This window comes from Aptenodytes patagonicus, chromosome 3 (genome assembly GCF_965638725.1).
Source record: "Aptenodytes patagonicus chromosome 3, bAptPat1.pri.cur, whole genome shotgun sequence".
Taxonomy (NCBI): Eukaryota; Metazoa; Chordata; class Aves; order Sphenisciformes; family Spheniscidae; genus Aptenodytes; species Aptenodytes patagonicus.
Window position 1 is genome coordinate 112,420,170 of NC_134951.1, and position 18,256 is coordinate 112,438,425.

The 18,256-nt window shown below is 52.7% G+C and overlaps 1 protein-coding gene across 2 annotated transcripts in view; it reads left to right on the forward strand.

Annotated features, from left to right (window-relative positions):
* Nucleotides 1-417: 417 nt before the first annotated feature.
* GALNT14 (polypeptide N-acetylgalactosaminyltransferase 14) overlaps nucleotides 418-18,256 on the forward strand; it is a 105,019-nt gene continuing 87,180 nt past the window's right edge. The window contains exon 1 of one of the 2 annotated variants that reach the window (XM_076334713.1): nucleotides 418-546. In XM_076334713.1, the coding sequence (XP_076190828.1) occupies nucleotides 418-546 (129 nt within the window). Of the gene's footprint in view, nucleotides 547-4,305; nucleotides 4,325-18,256 lie in introns of those variants that run through there. The other variant, XM_076334715.1, reaches the window with a different exon arrangement.

An 18,256-nucleotide genomic window follows, 5' to 3' on the forward strand; every position in this document is an offset into this window, starting at 1 on the left:
GGCGTCCTCGGTTACACACACACACACGCCCCCGCCCGCCGGTGTGCTCGGTGTCCCCGTCCCCGGGCGGCCGCATCCCCGGCGGAGCGGGCAGGGCAGCGGCGCGGCCCCGCAGCTCCCGCGCCGGGCCCGGGGTGCCAGCCCGCCTGCCTGCGCGCAGCACCTTCCCTCGGCGAGCGACTCCGGCACCGGCTCCAGCCCCCCTCCTCCCGGCGCCTCCTCTTCCTCCTCCCCTCCCCTCCCCTGCAGAGCACGCACAGCCCAGGACTCGCATCGCCGGCTCCGAGGCGGGCGGGCGAGACCCTCCTCCCCGCCTAGCCCCGCTCCCGCTGCCCCCGGAGGCGCCCGCCGCCCTCCCCTCGCCCCTTCCCGGCCCTTCATCCCCCCCGCACCGGACTTTTCCCACCCCTCCCGAGGATGAGGCGGCCGACGCGGCGGCTGGCGCTGTCTCTGCTGGGGGTGCTCTGGCTCGCCGCCCTCCTCCTCTTCTTCTTCGGGGCGAGGAGGAAGTTGGAGGCGGCGGGAGCCGAGGGGCGCACGCCGGAGGTAAGGAAGGGGCGGCGGGGCCGGGGCCGCCCCGGCGGGACGCGGGCGGGACGCAGCCGGCGGGCAGGTCGCGCCGCCGCCGCCCGGGGAAGAAGTTCCCGGCGGTTTTCGGGAGCCCCACCCCATTGCGCTCCCCTTAAAGTTTTGCACTGGCTCTGTGCCTGTAGGGAGGTGTCGGGCCCTTTCCTTACACCCTCCCCCCCCCCCCCCCCCCCCGGGTGAATCACCCCCCCGGTCGCGGTGCCCCCCCCTCCTCCGCACGGCCTCGGGCAGCGACAATCCCAGCCGTCCCCCCCGCCCCGGTTCACCGGGGGCTGCAGCCGTCGGGGCTCCCCGAGCCGCGGGTGCCGCCGGGGATGGCAGGGGCGCCGGTAGGACCAGCCCTCTGCTCCGCCGCCAACTTCGAGCATCCCTCGCTTCGAGCCTTGGGTCCCTGGGGAGACTGGCGCGCCCCAAGAAAACGAAGCCTGTGTTTCGTGTCACTCATGGGGGACGGGTGACCTGGGGTTCCCCCGTGGGTCACTCAGCGTTTCCGAGCCCTCTCCTAAACAAGAAGGGCTTGATCCTGTCCCCTGGCCGAAACGAGAGGGGAGCAGACGTGTTTAGGCGGTCTGTGGTTGGGGTGCATCAGCTGGCAGAGCCGCAGGTACATCAGCCAGGTTAAATCACCGGGGCTTTTAATTACTGGTTTTGTTTGAAGACAGGGCAAGGGTAGGAGCGTTGCCCTGTAAGTCTCAGCCTGGGTGGAAGAAGGGTGTATTTGCAATTGCGTGTTTCTGTGTCATGTTTGAGTCCCTGGAGTGCAGCAGAGTGACAGCACGGGAGAGATGCGAAGAGCATCCCACTCGACACAGGGAGTGAAACAGAGGAGTTTCACTGCCCAAATGCTGCGAAAAGCAGGGAGCTGCAAGCGGCTTCGTTTGAACAAGGTCCCGAGTCCTCTCCTCTCTAATGGCCGAGAGCGGCCTGAGCTTAGCTGAGGGTTAACTTCCCAAAGGACACAGATTAGATGCTGCTCTTAGTTATACTGCTGTAAATCTTGAATAAATTAATTGGGGTTAGAGCCCAGGTCCTGAAAATCTGCTGCGATTATTGGCAACTATATGTGTTGGCCAGGTCTTCACAGAGTCTCATATATGTGTCACCTCTGCAACTGAATTAACGACCTGATTGGGGAGAAAAAAAGTCAGAACGCATAAAGCTTACTTTGATTTTTTCATCCTGAGGAATTATTGGTTTTCCATGTTTTTTAAATAAAAATGATGGAGGAGGTTTTTTCAGGCTTTCGGAAATCTTTCAATCCTAGCAGAGGGGAATGAATCTATGCAATTTCAGACCCCAAAATAAATAATTATATGTACATTTATTTATTTATGTAAGCGGGGGAAGGTAATAAGTCAGTGAAAACAGTTAGAAGACAAGCGCTTTCTTAACCATAACTATGCTTTGGTGTCAGTAGGTTTCTATCGGAACTGCGTTCTTAAAAATTGCGAAATGAGACCTCCCCTGTTTGACGGGAGCTCCTATATTCTCCTTGAAATGAACCTTGCTTCTCGCTCAGCACCAGCTGAGTTGCTGCTTCATTTTGCAGCCCGTTTTGACTCTCCGCTCCCATTCAAGGCTCCCCCCTCCCCGAGATGCTGGTTGCTGATGCTGTTAGGGGCCAGGCTGGGCTCCCACAGCTGGCGAAGCGAACTTCTCCCGTCACGCAGGATCAGGCCCCGAGTTTCGAAGCTGCAACTGCCGAGTTGCCATAACTCCAGCAATTTGACTGCTAAAATTGCCTCTCCTTCATTTCCTCTGAATTTTCCATCAAAACAGTTGCATCCCCTTGAGATCCATAGAGTGCAGATTCTTTTTTTTTTTTAATGCATTACATTTTTTGGCTTTGGAAACCGCTTTTGAGCAGTATGAATTACAAGCTGGTTGTGAGCACGGAGACGTGGTGTCACTTCAGTTAACCCCTCTGAACAGCTGCAGAGCTGACTTGGGTACCAGAGGCAGAGATGCTGTGGTCCAGAGAGGAGACTGGCAGCGTGTCCCGTTCCCCTGGCCAGCGGGACCGGCTGCCGATGATGAAAACTTGAACAGTTAGAGTTGTGCTCCCAAATTCCTCGAGAAACTGGAGGTAGTAGGTTGCTAACGGCAGTGCAAACTTTGTAGCACAGCTACGGTGGAGAAATGGAGCAAATCCACATCAAGTTTCCTGGCAGCATTTTCCGATGTGGTTTTTTTTTATCTCCCCCCCTCCCTTCTGCCTTCTCTCTGTCGAGCTTTATTTTTGTGGCCATATGCACACCATATATCATGCCTCATGTGGATTTAACCTTTAGACCCTTCTAGTTAGGCTCCAGGTGGCAATGCCTCCTCCTGCCCGCGCCTGTCTCCCGGCAGGGCTCGCGGCATGTGTCCGATGCCGGCAGGCCGCAATGCCGGAGCTCGCCGGCTGGCCGTGGCGTGTTGGTGGCTTGCCGAGGGCCAGCGGCAGAGCTGCTGCTCGCGGAGCTGCCGCCCTTGGCTGCATGGAGGGCTTGCCTGTCCATCGCTGTTATTTTGGTCTGCGACCCCTTTGCCCTTTACCCCAAATCCTGTGCCAGATCCAGCACTCAGCTTCCCAAAGGACGGCTTGTGATGTTTTTCCTACAGCTGGAGAACCCTGTGTTGGGTTCGGCAAGGTCTCTGAGGAGCAGGTCCTTGGTGTGAGGTGTCTGCCGTGGTCTTCGAGTCCTGCCTACCCCCAAAACGTGCTGCCGGCTTGGCCTCTTGCAGCCCCGGTGGAGGCGGGTGTTCGGGGCAGGTCTGACAGTGGTAGCTGAGCCTTCCTGAGCTGCTCGTGCCCAAAGAGGTAGGCGCAGCCATCTGTTGTAATTAACTTGGCTTCACCTCCTCTTTTTTTTTTTTTCTGTTTTCCCCTCTAATCCCATCTCTGTGGATCTCTCTGCTGCCCGGTGGCGAGCAGGCTCAGAGGGCTCCCCTTCTTGCCAGCCCTTGCTCCCTTCAATCCTTGTCGCCTCCTTTCCCTCCTCCTCCTCTCTGCCACTTGCAGCCGCTGGCGGTACATGCCAGGGTGGCTGGAGCAGGCTGAGGCTAGATTTTAGGGTGTGGGACTCCCTCCTGGCTGTGGGGTGTAGTAACCTTGCAGGGCTGGTAGCGTGTAGAAGAACATAACTTGCTCCATTTAGGACCATGAAGTTGTTCCCAGGACAAACTCCCCGGTCCCTCCGGTGCTGTTATTACTGCTGTCGCTTGGCGTTTGGGTTTTTTTTCTTTTTCAAAGGGCAGATCAAGCCCTATTAGTGCAGTAAGCAAAACTTGTCCTTGCCCTTTCCCTGCCCTTCGTAAAGTCCTATAAACTGGCTGAGAAGGGAGCCGTAGCAGCATGCCTGTCTCTGCCAGGGTGCCTTGCCCACACGGCCCGGCCGGGTGCCTGGTTAGCAGCTGTGGGCTCAGCCTGGAGGAAAGCCGAGCCTGATGGATGAGGGTGTAAGGACACGGGGCTGCTCGGGGTTACGGATCGTGGATGCCTCCTGCCCTCCGTGCCTTTCGGCGGAGGGTTTTGAAATACTTCGCAAGCATTAATTAGTTCCAGCCTGTCTCCTTGCCCCGGCAGTTTTCCAGCTGGATAAACTGCGACCCGGAGAGGTTAATTGAACTTTGTATCCTTCTGGCTCTTGTTGATTCCAGAGGAATTGGGAGTTGCTCAACCCTCTTGGAAAATCAGGCTGCTGGTGACCCACCTGAAGTCACTCAGGGAGGCGGCGTCGGGGCTTGGCACATGGTCCGGTAATTTGGGCTCACGGCCCCGCACTACCACCTGGCATCTCCCCTGCCTCCCTCTGATCTGGCCCTTTGCTTTGCTTTGGGGAGGGGACACACACACACATAAAAATTAACTTCTTAATTACATTAAGGAATAATGAGAGGAACTGATACACAGGATTAATTACAAGCAAATTCCCAAATTGATTTGTGGGGAGTACGTGTAGCTGGCTCTGCAGGAATGTTCCGTGAGCGTGCTGGCTCTTCCGGCTCGTCCTGGTGCCTGTGCCAGGCTGCAGCCGCGCAGCCCTGGGGGATGCCAAGGAGGGAGCAGGAGAGGGGTAGGTGACAACCCTTTGGTCATCTCATCCCCTCTACCTGGTGAATCCATAGCAGACCAAAGTGGGGAGCTGGCTGTATAGCTGAGCCCTGCTGCAGTGAGGGGCTCGCGGCGGGGGTCTGGGCTCCGGTGCTCGGGGCCAGCAGTGCGTGCGGGAGGGGCAGGAAGACTTTGTTGTTGGGTTTGGGGGTTTTAGTTCTCTTCGTTCCCTCCTGCGTGCCGGCTTGCTCCCTCTGATGAATGGCTGAAGCACAGCTGACAGCCTCTGGAGGGAAAGGGGGTCCATTGTGGGCTGGCCTGCAGGTGAAAAGCTACGGAGGAAAAGTTCCTTTTATTAAAAAAAAGTGACCTGATATACTTGACTTTTACTAGCATTCGTGATGCAACAGCTCCTTTCTGAGTGTGTTCAAATGCAGCTGGGGGATGGCTCCTGGGAGATAATGAGAGGCTCAGCACCCTCGCTGCTTGCTCAGAGTGCCCCACGGTGCTCAGCACCCTGCAGGATCGGACCTCAATGCAAAGGGATGCCTGCCAGCTTTGTGCCTGTGCGCCTTGCACCAGCCTGCGCTTCCTTCTGCATCATTGCCATCTAGAAAGCTTCAGCACCTGGAGCTCAGCTGACAGTTTCCAGATATTAAATTCCTGTCAGTTTTATAGCGTCAGAGCCACTTAACAGATTAAAATAACTGTGTATCCTGCAAAAATTCAGATCTTAACAATTAAGGGATTGAAGTGCCAAAGCTGTCAGGCACAAAAAGGCAGAGCATTTAATAGCAGGGACGCTCGTGCTGGCTGGGGGCTCGGCTGGGGGCATGAGTAGGTCAAGGATAGGAGAGAAGAGGAAGCTTCTGTCATGCTTTGCTGGTGAAATCCCACCCTGAAATGTCTAGGAGCAAACCCAGGCTTTCTAGGATGTCCAAAGCTTCGATGGTGCAGGCGATGGGGTGGAATCCAGTTGCTGTCTGCTGCCGGTGTATTTAGCGATGGATGTGGAAATACAAAACAGAAAGCCATGCCCGAGCTGTCCTCGTCTGTGGGACCAGACGGGGCAGGTCTGGTGCATCAACAGGTACTGTTTCTCAGGTGCTTGCCTTCCTTCTGGTGGGCTTGGGAAAGAGGTTTTCTCAGCACAGCCGCCTCCTTGTACAAACGCCTGCGTCCTCGTGGAACAGGAGCAAGGTGAATCCTGCCAAAGTCAACACCCAGTCACCTCGGCTACTAAACCAGCCATGGACAAACAGTAAGCAGCCTGCCTTGTATGTCTGGTTTAATTAATCTACCGACGGCGCATCAAGGCGCTCTCTGAAATACCTGTGAAACAATAAGCAGTCAATGAAAACCCTGTTAATTTTTCACTGGTAATTGCAATGAATGAATTTTACCCCCATTACATTCTGGTAGAGCTCCGTGTTGCAGTTGTGACTGATGGGGGCATAAATATTGATTGAACAAGACCTGTTTGCTTTGCAAAACGGCGAGCATCGGGATGTCCACATGCCTTTCCTAGCTTGGTGCTTTTGAAAAAAATACCAGGGAGGGAGGGAGAGGATGCAAGGATTCCGCTTCTTTGTTGGTAAGGTGCTAAATAAATTTCTGTGCAGCTGGCATGTGTCTTGTTGACAAGAGGTGTTGAGCACCAGAAGAAGAAAAGTACTTTTTATTCTGCTCTGGAAGGATAGAAAGAGCTGGAAAAGTCCTGCTGCTGCACTCCAAAGGGGTGTCAGAGGTGGTGATGCTCCCAAGGTGAGCTGGGCTCAGGAGTGTCACGGTCTCACTTGTAATACGCTTCTCCTGGCAAAGTCGCTGCGGAGCACCCTGCACGCTGCCAGCGGGATCGCTCCGGGCTGCAGGGTGGTGTGGCATGGTGTGACATGCCAGCATCCCCTCGGTAGGTGACAGGGAAGGGCCCGAGCCCTCACCCCTGCAGCTGGGTTTTTAGGATGGCTCAGCTCTGGCTCATGGCCCTAAGCCCTTGGTGACCCTTAGGGGTGGGCTTGACAAAAGAAAGTCCTGCTTCTGAGCAGGGAGGTCTCCAAAATCAGCTCTGTGTCTGGATGCCGAGGCGTCATAGACACAGCACGTATGTTGTGAAGTGTCTCCACGCTTGAGAAAGATGCTGACTATCAGGGAAGATGTTTTTTCCTATTTACCCTTTCGCCACCTCAGATACATACGGAGGTGGATTATTTACTCAAAAACCCAGGCTGTTGTCTCCTTCTTGCTCTTCCATGATAAGAGAACATCATCCTGATTTATTTTGATGTGCTCATGGCCCAGGGCCTGTCTTGGCTGGGTTTGCTTCCTTTTCCTCTGCCAAGACATCTCTTGACCCTGGCTCTGCAGTGTGATCCATGCCTCCCTGCAGACAGGGGGACTTGGCACACGGGATGGCTGTAGGTTAAGGGCTATAAATGGCTGTGCCTGGGGAAGGCAGGTCTGTGGAGCATTTTATGGTACCGGGACTAGAGTTTTTCTTTCCCTCCTGAAGCTGAGAGGTTGGTTTTAGGCGTAGAGACCATGGCAGAGCACGTAGGGCACACTCTGCTGAACTGCTGTGGTTTAGCAGGCACGAGCTGGGTGAGCACAGACACTGGAAGGGCAGCTCTGGGAGCAGCAGCCTTGCAAATAGCACCATTTTATAAGCCCGTATAAATGCGGGTGTGGCATTATTGTCCCAGGCTGGTGAATCCCCGGGTAGCTGAATACGGGGTTTGAGCAGAGGTGTTGTGAGCCAGGTGTTTTTCTTGGATCCATAGATGTGCATGTCCAGTGCGCGCAGCCCATGGGATGCCAGTTTGGTACTTCTGGGTGCTCTAGTCTCTTTGCCGGTGGAAAAAGCAAGCTTGGGAGAAGCTGTGGAAAAGCAAAGACAACCTACTGTAGCTGGGAGAAACACAGTTATAACAGTTGCCTTCCGTGAGGGCAGCCCGGCATTTGGTGCAATAAAACCAATTATGGGGAATGTATCTGCGGAGAAAGCAAAAGTAGGATCTGTTTAAGAAAGACGTTTGCATGAAGGGCTAATTACGTGTAGCCTAACGATAAAGGGTGCAGCGGATTGACTATTAATTGGAGTAGCGCAAGCAGGAGATTGCTGGTGTTAGCTGTGTGTTTCTTGCTGGCTTCCTCCTGTTTAAAGAAGGAAGGGGTGAGGAGCAGATGATGGGGGGGGGGGGTTGCTCTCAATCCACTTTCCCGTGCAATGAAAAAGCCATTTTCCCCCTTTTCTCTCACAGCGAAATGTTCAGATTTTGCCAGCGACACTTAGCACAGTTGCTTACTAAGCTGCAATTAAATTGATTTCCCTCCCTCTTTCCCCTTTTTGGTTCCAAAATCTCAGCAGGAGTCAGTGTTATGGGAGGAGTGAGCCAAGGAGGAGATCTTGGGCCCCATCTTCTGCTCATCTAAATCAGTATTGCTCCACTCTTCCTATGTATTTCCATAGGAGCCGGGGAAGGTGGGCTGCTTAGATACAGGTTTTCCCATATAGCCGCTGCTCTGGTGGGGAGGGCAGCCCTAGGTCGGGCTGGATCAGTCTATAGGGTACCCCGGGAAGCTGCCCGCTGTGGGATGGGTGTTGGGTGTCTCGGGGGGGCTGGGGCTCTGGGTGCCCGTGGCACGTGGGTGCTGGGAGGAGGAGGAGGAGGAGGAGGAGGAGGATTTCTCATTGTTAACGCGTGCCTTCAGAAAATGATCAGTGGTGACAGGTTCAGCAGGAGTTCACCGCTTGGTTCATGGAGGCGGCATTAGTAGTACTAATAGTTTGCCTTCAGTCCCGCTGTTTGGAAGCTCCGTATGAGCCTTAATTAACCCTTACTGCAGCCCTGAGGGAGCGAGGGCGGTGCGACGGTCCTTCGCATGTCACGAGAAGCGTTTCGGGAAGGGACAATGTGCCGGTTTCACTTCTCTATGGTGGGGGGGATGTGCTGGCTTGGGGACTGTCCCCAGCCAGATGGGACATGGAGACATTGGTGGTGGCACCCACGGGGCCGGGGGGGGGCCTCGTGTACCCCACCAAACCCTGTCTTGCCACACATAGGCAGAAATTAGTGATGATTTACTGCGAAGCAGCTTGAGCTCCGGCTTTGGGATATTATTTGGAGGAGCAAGTAAGCTAATGGTTGCATCTCGTCTCGGAAAGGACCACGGGAAGTGCGGTGCCAGAAAAGAATTGATCCAGAAGCAAAACAGGTTAATTTTTGGACCAGGCTGAAAGACAAGGGAAAGATAGATTAATTTTTATTTCTTTATTTATTTTATTTTTTTCCCCTCCGTCTCAAATGCGACTGAGGGTTTTAGCCTTTCCCCCTCCTTGGTTTTCTAGTGGAAATGCCAACAATAAACCTGATTGGAAAGTGATACGAGGAGAACAGGGCTCGTGTGGTGCAAAACCAGATGAGCTCTGAAATCACTTTCTATTGTCTAAATATGGTTCGCAGAGCCAAGGAAATTGAGACGGATTATTCTTTCTTTTTTTTTTTTTTTTGAAGGCACTGAAGGAATAAGTCCAAAGGATGTAATTTGGCCCAAGCAAGGAGAGCAAGTGCTTTGTCCTGGCTTTCTAAATAGCTTTGCCTGCATTTAGACACACACCATTGCCTCCTCAAGGACCACTGTCGGCATCCGCCGGTTACAAACACACCTCATAACACATTATGGAGGCATGTGGCTTGCAAATAAGATGCGAGTATGTTCAGTGGCGCGGCCCTCAGTTGCAGCCCCCCTGGGCCACAGAGGGTTTGTGCACATCTTCTATTTCTTGTGCATTGAATTTTTAGTTGCTTGTCGTTAGGTGAGACGGAGGAAAGATGGGAGGGAGGAGTTACAGGTGACAGCAGGCTCATTTTCAATGGCTTGGGTCAGTTCTTTTTATTAAGCTTCTTTTTTTTTTTTTTTAAAGAATTTTCTTCCTCTGAGTCAGGGTAATCTGCTCTACCTGATGGGCTGATTTGGGGTCCTTCAGGATGGAATTATGTCCTCTAATATCCATTGGGAACTGCCTCGGGGGATGTTTGGGATACAGCCACTTTGCGCTTTGACCTTGCCCGCTGAAATGCGAAACTCAGGGTCTGGTTGGGGAAGGCGGGTGGTTTTTCCAGTGGGGTGGGCAGCGGGAAGACACAGGGGGGGCTGCTAGAGATGGTGTTTGGGAGCCGAGCTGGGAGGGAAGCTGTCGTGTCGCACAGTCCTGCCTTTCGGCAAGAGCGGAGCTGGACGGGGAGGGAGCAGGGAAGAGCCGTGGTGTTTATAATGCCCGTTGCATTTTCCCGGCGCAATAATATGGTGTAATTTGGAGAGAGAGAGACTCAAACATGCATTAACCAGCCATCTGCTCCTGCGACTGTGATCGAAACGGATGAATATCCGTATAACGCTCAGAGTTAAACTGTGTATGGCGTGTAGGCTGCATATGGCGTGCTCCTTGCGGTATTGCAAAATGCTTCGTGAAGCGCCCTCCCATCCTGCCCTCCCATCCTGCAGGAAGATCTCTGGTTTAGGTCCCTTAAAAAAAAAAAAAAAAAAAAAAAAAAAAAGAAAGAAAGAACCAACCACCGTGCAGCCCTTGGAGATGGGTGCTCAGCCCAGCGGTGCCCCGGTGGTCCTGTCTGCTGGCCGTGGCGCGTGGAGGAGCTGATTTTGGGGTGGAGGAGATGACAAGCATTGCCTGGGGCCGGCCAGCACCAGCTCTCCCTGCCCTGCTGCCATGCCATGGCATGGAGCGAGGGAGGGAGGGAGGGATGGATGGACGGACAGCTTGCTGCGGCGAAGGGACGACACATGCCTTGGGAAGCCATTAGCAGCGATTCTGCTGTGGGGTTGAAATTCTGGGAAGCAAGAAGGAAAATAATTTTGCCTTTTTTTCTTAATTTTGGCATTTTTACCACCATTTTAACTACCAACAAAAATACTGTTCTGGGTGTTTGAAGACCAGGACTGAGATTTTGAAGTGGAACATGTTGCCATACCCATCACCGCTTTAATTTAGCCCCTTGAAATGGGTGTAGTCTGAATCCTCCCCGATGCAATGATGTACAAGAGTACCTACGCAGCATGCTGGATGGCCTCTGCTCCCTTTTAAAACAACTATTTTGTTTTATTCCTGACTGCTCCCTGCTGAACCCGGAGTCCATAGATGGAGGACGACGTTATGCACTTCCACGCAGGCTTTTCTGTCGTGCTCGATGCTCATGCAGCCGAGGGCTTCACAAGCAGTAATAATTGTATTTGCACAGCTCCTGGACAAATAAAGATGTAAGGTGTCCCCCTTGCAGAGGTGATGTGTGAAGTTTTGGTCAGTGCTAGAAACGGTGAGAAGGTCAAGCCTGCAAACAGCCTGATATCTGCTGAGACTTCAGCTGCTGCGGTCTTAGGAAGCGTCAGGTATTTGTGCAAAATTAGGCTTTGCAAAGGCTTCTCACTTTGCCTGGTTTGGTGGCATACTCGGGGGGAAAAGTGAAATATCTGAGCCCATTAGAGAGGCTGTCATCTGCCCAATTTGAAGCCCCAGCCCCAGAGCTTGGAGAAGGAAGGACGTCTCAAAACAGAGGTCACCAGGACATTTTCAAGTGAAATATCTGAAATTTGAAACTTCAAATTGCCACTTGCAAGTGGCAAAAAAGAGAATTGGATGATGAGAAAAGCGTTATGTTGGCTGGTGACATGGCCTGCATTACTGAGCACAGATACGGATGTGTCTCCTCAGCAGGGACCTCCTGGATGCACCTGCGCACTTAAGAAACACGACATTTCCAAAATCAAACGTAAAATATAAATGCAATCTACCTTGCAAGGTGAGAGTGAGCTCCAGCAGGCATCTGAGTGCTGGGGAAGGTCATTCAGATGTTGTTCTTCACCTGAGACACTGCGGGGCTTAGGGAGATTGAGGACACCTTCTCTTCTGGAGGCAACGTCAGCGAAGGAAAGTCAGCTCCAATTTGGCCTTTGCAAGCAGAAGCTCTGCGAGCGTGTGTGGAGCAGGAGGAAAACGCGTTGGCACATGAGGGCACCGGCTGCTGGGAGGTGAAGTGCGGTCGACCTTCCCCAACAGGCACAAGCGGTGTTCTGTAAAACAGGATTTCTTTGCTCTCAGTGCTTTACTGCATCCTTCGGAGACCAGGTCCTGCTGCCAGCATCGTGGCCAAATCCTGACTCTGTAAATGAAATGCAGCCCAGCAGTGAAGAACACCTCTGCTATTTAACCAAACCCTTGCACATCTGCTGTTTAACCAGAGCATTGTATTTAGACCGCAGTTGTAGAACTGGAGCAGAAGCTGGTACAAAGACACTCGCCCTAGGTGGAGCAGCACACTGAGGTCCAGCACAGGGGTTTGTCCGTGCGATAGCTAGAAATGAGCTCATTAAATAAAGTGTAATTTGCACCTTTTAATCTCAGTGATGCCTGCGTGCAGGCACCCGTATTTGGGATAAAAGCTTATTCTGCTTCAATTAATTTTATACTAATATAAGCTGAATAATTGAAAGTGTGAATGAAAGGCCAGGTAGTTATTTCCCTTCCCTCTGGTGCACAGGCTGCGCTGAGATAACCGGGGAGGTGGGAGCACCCAGCAATGCAGGTGTTAGTCCAGCCGAAACCTGCCTGCACCATCTCACAGCCAAACAGTTCTGAGTTTCTATATGTAAATATCAACTGGGATCAACTGGTTTTTGATGCAGATCTCCTGGTATTGACACCGGTTTGGGCATTAGCACCAGCTGTGCGTATGGCCTTGGGCAAGCCAGCATCTCTCTCTCTGAATGCAGGCTTGGGTCTCAAGATGTTCTCCCCATCTTCAAGCAGAACTAGCAGCCATTACTGTATCCGAAAGATAAAGCAGATGAATTCCCACCTTTTTTTCCTTATTTCCAGAAACTGTGTTCAAGTCCGTAGGCCAGGAGTGGCTGTACTTCACAGGCATTTCGTTACAGTAGGCTGTAATGATAACTGGCCATTTCTGCATCAAAATCACAGGAAATTCTTTCTGAATTATATTAATCCAATAAAAAAGCAAAAGTTTTTAAAGTGTAAAAGCTGGGGATCTTTTTCCTTTGAGAACGGACTAGCGCTTGACTCGAAAAGTGTGATACGTCTCTATTTCTGAGGGGCAGCTAAATTCATGCCGTGCTCAGGATTTCTTTTCCTCCCCCAGTAATCCTTTCCCAGTGCATCAAACAGAGGTACAGGAGATTAATTTGCTGAAGGTCTTAATGTTTGCTCCGTGTTACAGGCACCCAAATTCCGCACGGGCCCAGCTTTGACTGAAGGAGGCTTTTTACAGCCACCCAGTTCATCCCAGCACTTGCTGAAGTGGGATTAACTGGGCCACCCAGTTCATCCCACACTTTGCCGTGTGGGATTCAGTTTTGAGAGAACGTGCTGGGAAGCCAACGCTTGCTTTTCTGTAAGTGGGGCTGATTTCAGATGCCATAAGGAGCACAGCAAAGTTTGATAACCCAGCAGCGTGGTTTAGTGCCTTCCCTCGTGCTGCCTGGCTATGCTCTTGCAAGGATCCACAGCGTGATTACAAGGGCTGTTAAATGCCCTTAATATTCATGCTGTTAGAGAGAGCGTTACTCCTGCAGGCTCTGCTGTCTGCTGCTGTTCGCAATAGCATCGCACCGATGATTAAATCACCGATGCTGCATTGAACAGCATGTGAAGCCCCTCCAGCCAGGAGATTCAAAGGCAGAGTTAAATCTCTGCCCTTTGCCCACCTCCTTTTTTCTCCGTCTCTTAAGTGATGGCGTTGTTTAAGCAAACAAAACACAGAGGGAATGGTTCAGAGCCATGAAATGAGATGGGAAATGAGCCCCTCGCAGAGAGGTTAAGAGAACAGGGCACAGGCGCTGCGAGGGAAAGGAGCCGGGGGGGTCAGGTGGACACATGCCTGATGCAGCGCTGCTGTACACGCCGCTTCTCCTCGTCCTCTTTTCAGACATGGATGGGAAAAGCAGCAAACTAAGATATATATATGAGAATATATACTGGTATATACTTGGTAGTGCAGCAAATGGGGGAGTGGCACAGGATGCTATGGGGGTGGCATGGGGGAGGCTTTTGGAGCTGAAGCCAGCAGATACTTATCATGAAAAGGCCCTGATCCATCCCAAGCTCTCTGGATCCTGGGGGGGAAGCTGCTGCCTGTTGTTTTTTCCTCTGGGGGTTGATTGGTATTGGCTTTGGGGAGTACCCATTCCCTGCCATACCTGTGCTGTTGTCCCAGCTTCTGGGTTTCCTTGGCTTGTGCCGGGACGCAGCTGTTTCCCCATCAAAGCCTTGTCCCTTGCACGCAGCCTCAGCTGCCGCAGAGGGGGCTTCAGCCTGCCAGGTATTTTAGGGAAAAGAGCCAAAAGCAGTTTCTTGGTACCCTGCTGTTGTGGTTTAACCCCAGCCGGCAACTGAGCCCCACACAGCCGCTCGCTCACTCCCCCCGGTGGGATGGGGGAGAGAATCAGAAGAGTAAAAGTGAGAAAACTCGTGGGTTGTGATAAAGACAGTTTAACAGGGAAAGCAAAAGCCCCGCGCACAAGCAAAGCAAAACAAGGAATTCATTCCCTACTTCCCATGGGCAGGCAGGTGTTCAGCCATCTCCAGGAAAGCAGGGCTCCATCACGCATGACGGTTACTTGGGAAGACAAACACCGTAACTCCGAATGTCCCCCCCCTTCCTTCCTCTTCCCCCAGCTTTACATGCTGAGCATGACATCATATGGTGTGGGATATCCCTTTGGTCAGTTGGGGTCAGCTGTCCCGGCTGTGTCCCCTCCCAACTTCTTGTGCACCCCCAGCCTGCTCGCTGGTGGGGTGGTGTGAGAAGCAGAAAAGGCCTTGACTCTGTGTCAGCGCTGCTCAGCAGTAATGAAAACATCCCTGTGTGATCAACACTGTTTCCAGCACAAATCCAAAGCATAGCCCTATACTAGCTACTGTGAAGAAAATTAACCCTATCCCAGCCAAAACCAGCACACCTGCTGCACTCTTTGGGCTGCTCCCCATCCCTCTCAGTCCCGAGGCTGTGCCCTCTCTCCCCTGCCTGCTTCCCTGCTCAACCGCAGGTATCGCAAGTGGGTGGCTTGTCTCGGAGGTGTCCCGGTGCTTCTCATTCGGCCCCAAAATGTGCTGCATCCATCTGGCCGTAGACTCGGATTTAACTTGTAGGGCCGGGGCTTTGGAAGGCCCATGTGTGTCTGGGAGAGGGGTGCTGAGCCGAACATCCTTGTCCGTGAGGAAATGCTGGGGGCTTTTCCGAGGCTGGTTCCCAGAGGTGGCCGCAGTGGCCTCAGCAGTCCCTCTTTTCTGTGCCAGTATTGCCGGGGAGAAGGCTGACACCTCCACAAATGACTCATTTATGTGTCTTGCTTTCATGGGGTCTCGGTGAAAACAGTCCTGACAGGGTGGCCATTAACGAACCTGTCGGTTAATTGCTCCCCCATCGGCTTCAGTTAGAGAGAGCAGCGCGGCAGGGACACCTGGCTGGGCGCCGGCAGGAGGCTTTGCTCAGGGTTTGCCTAGCCTCCATTGATTTTTGAGCTTGTCACGCCGTTCATTAGGAGAGGGAGAGCGAACTAGGTGCTTAGCAGAAATGCTCCGAGTCGATCCTGATGGAGCAGGTTTCTCCACTGCCTGGTTAGGGGGGAGAAAAATCGTCTTGCCCAAATCTCCTCTGCTCCTAGACCGCTCAGCCTCAAACCACCTTCCAGGGGTGTCCGGCAGCGCATCTGTCCTGGCGTTGCCCCATCCTCACACATTTGCAGCAATGAGGGTGAGTGAAGAAAATTGTGCTGCTGGTGCTCTTGGTTCGTGGGATGGTTTTCTGCTCTGTCCCTCCCTCTTGTCCTGCCAGGCTCCTGCGGCTGGGTCCCCGTTGCATGTTGGGCTCGATGCATCCCTTTTTCACGCAGCTTGTGCTGGAGCTGCACTGATCGAGGCAGTAAATCAGCTTGCCAGTGCTGTGAAGATAAATGATGGCTGTAATGTGAACTGAGGGGGAGCAGATTAAAAAAAAAAAAAAAAGAAAAAAAAGGAAAAATTGGGGAAAAAAGGAAAAAAATGGGGAAAAAAAGTAGTGTACTCAACAACGGATGGGCTGTGAAATGAAATATCTACCTCGACCAAGGCCCCTTGGCACAGCAGCGTGGTCCTAGTGACGACTCAAGGCGCTGCAATGGGACCTACTGGGGAAGAAAAAGGGGGTTCCCGTGTGTGCACACCGTGCTCACCTGGCGGGTACCCCAACAGGACAGCAGAGCTGTGCTGGCACCCCCCTTCTCCCCCCTCGCTTGCTGACGGCAGCTAATGGATGGCAGAGAGAAGGATGAAAGCCGGTATCTGCAGCGGGTGCCAAGGTGCAGGACTGAATAGAGGGCACCAAATGGAGCTAAATTATAGACCAATTTATAGTCTCGCCATCTACAGCTGCGGGGAAGGTTTGAGCTGAGGTACTATTGTTTGAATATCTCTGCAGCTCTTAAGGTTGCAACCTCTCCATTTGCTGCCTGCCTTAGCTGGGTTTCCTCGCCCCCCCCCCCCCCCCCCCAATTTTAAAGCGCTTTCCTGCTGGTGAAAGGCTGACAGCCCCCAAGGCTTAAGTCTTCTACTGATTTCGGCAGGTGGCGGCGGTTTCTGGGTCCCTGGGCTGCCCAGACCATGTCCCTCAGCCCTGGCCTGCGCTTTGGGGATGGGGAAGGGTGTTTGGAGCTGCGTTGGTGGCATCTCCACTGGTGGGTAATTATCCACTCAGAGCTGAACAGAGCCTGGCGGCTCCCCATGGGCTGCAAACCAGATGTCGGGTGGCAGTGATTTAAAGCCTCTGTCATCTGGAGACAAACCGGTGATAATGATTCTCTTTTTATAGATGGGGACTTCGAGGCACGGGAAGATTTAATGGGGGATGCTTTGTAAAATTAGCTACTTAGCTAAGTTTAGCAAAATCTTAGCCAAATTAACTAAAAATGAGCTGAATTCAGCTAAAATCATTGGAGAATTGTAACTCTTGATGGGGAAAAAGCAGAAATCAGAGGGGAAAGTGAAGAGTTAGTAACGCTGATGAAGTTGTAACACTGGTCGGTAGTTCAGGAGCGTGCCCCCGCCTTGAGTATGCTGCTGAGTTTTGGGCATCTCACTGGGATGGGCCCTGGGTTGGAAGAAATTAAGGCGGATGATGGAAAGTTACCTGCAGGGAGAGAGAGGGATTTCACTGGTGGACCTCGCTGCTGCCGGGCTTCTGCAGGGTCGAGCACTTGATGGCTGGCAGCAGGAGGGTTTGACACCTGCGTGGCCACCCTCAGCCACAGCTTTTGTAAGAGGAGGAAAAAGAGATGGCAAAAACATGTCTTGTGACTCGGGATGGTCTCTTGCTGGCCAAAAACTGGGGAAAAGCGTCACTCATAAGGGAGTTGTGTGTAGCTAACCAGCGCGGGGAGGTTTGCGTCTTCCTGGCTGGTGTCGGAGGCAAGGTGTCCGGTCGGACAGGTTGGGAATGATTTGTTTTCTGAGGTTGGGTGTGGAGAAAAAACAACGCTGTTGTAGTCCCGCACCCTTGGACGTGAAATGTGAGGAAGGAGAGATGAAGAAAAGCCTCTGTGGCTGAAGGAGGAGGTGAAAGAGGGTAAGATGAAATTCAATTCTGCGAGCCTGGCCGTCAGCCAGGAGGCTGTGGTGAACTTCTGCTGTGTGCCTCAGGATCTGTCACGACCGGGAGCACTTAGGAGCTATTTTTCCTACAGCAGAGCTACATCTTTCTGGAGATGTTAAGCTGCCAGGGACAAGACGGATTGCTGCAGATGTACAAAGGGCTTGGATGTACATTTTTCCCTTTATCCCAATTTACGTTCGAGATAGTTGTAAGCCCCATGGAAAACTATTCCTGGTAGAGGATCTGGTGATGTGCTAGTGGCTTTCTGCCTTTTGGCTTTCCCCAGAGGCAGTCCCAGTGGACTAACCAAGGGGTGTCAGTGTTACTGGCCAGCAGTGGCGAAGCCGGTCCGTGGGGTCACTGTCTTCTCCTCCTCCTCTGCTGAGGAAAGCCAGGGAGCTGATGTCCCCTGTGGATCAGGAGGGACCAGAGACGTGGTTTTGTGGACCGTGTGTGCCTGACCTGGCTCTTATCCACCCATCTATTTTCAGCCCTCAGTGCCGGTAGAGTTGTTGCGTCTGAGCGGCACCGATGGAATCAGAGCCAAGTGGGCTGATGCAAGGGGAGGCCGCATGGCAGCATCCCTGCCTGCAGAAGGGGGACCCCAAACCGGGACTTAAGGCTAACCCCAGAGCCTGCACCGCTGGGAGGTGAAAAGGGGATGCAGAGCTGGTTCAGTGAGCAATGAAGGGGTTTGCCAGGCATCCCCACCTTGCTTCTGGGGCAGGAATTATTGCAGCACTTTCAGGAAAGTGGTCTTGGAAGAAATATCCTTGTGGAGGCAGAAATCTGAATAATCTCTCAGTTTGCAGGCTGCTCTGGTAAACTTTTGTTTTCAGAAGCGAGAAATGGGTCACGCAGTCTTTTTGCTTCCTCCAAAAGAAACCAACCTCCAAATCCCCCAAACCCACCCCCTGCCATTAACACAGTGGGTAGGGTGAGGAAGAAATATTTCTTTCTTTTCATTCACTTTCATTAA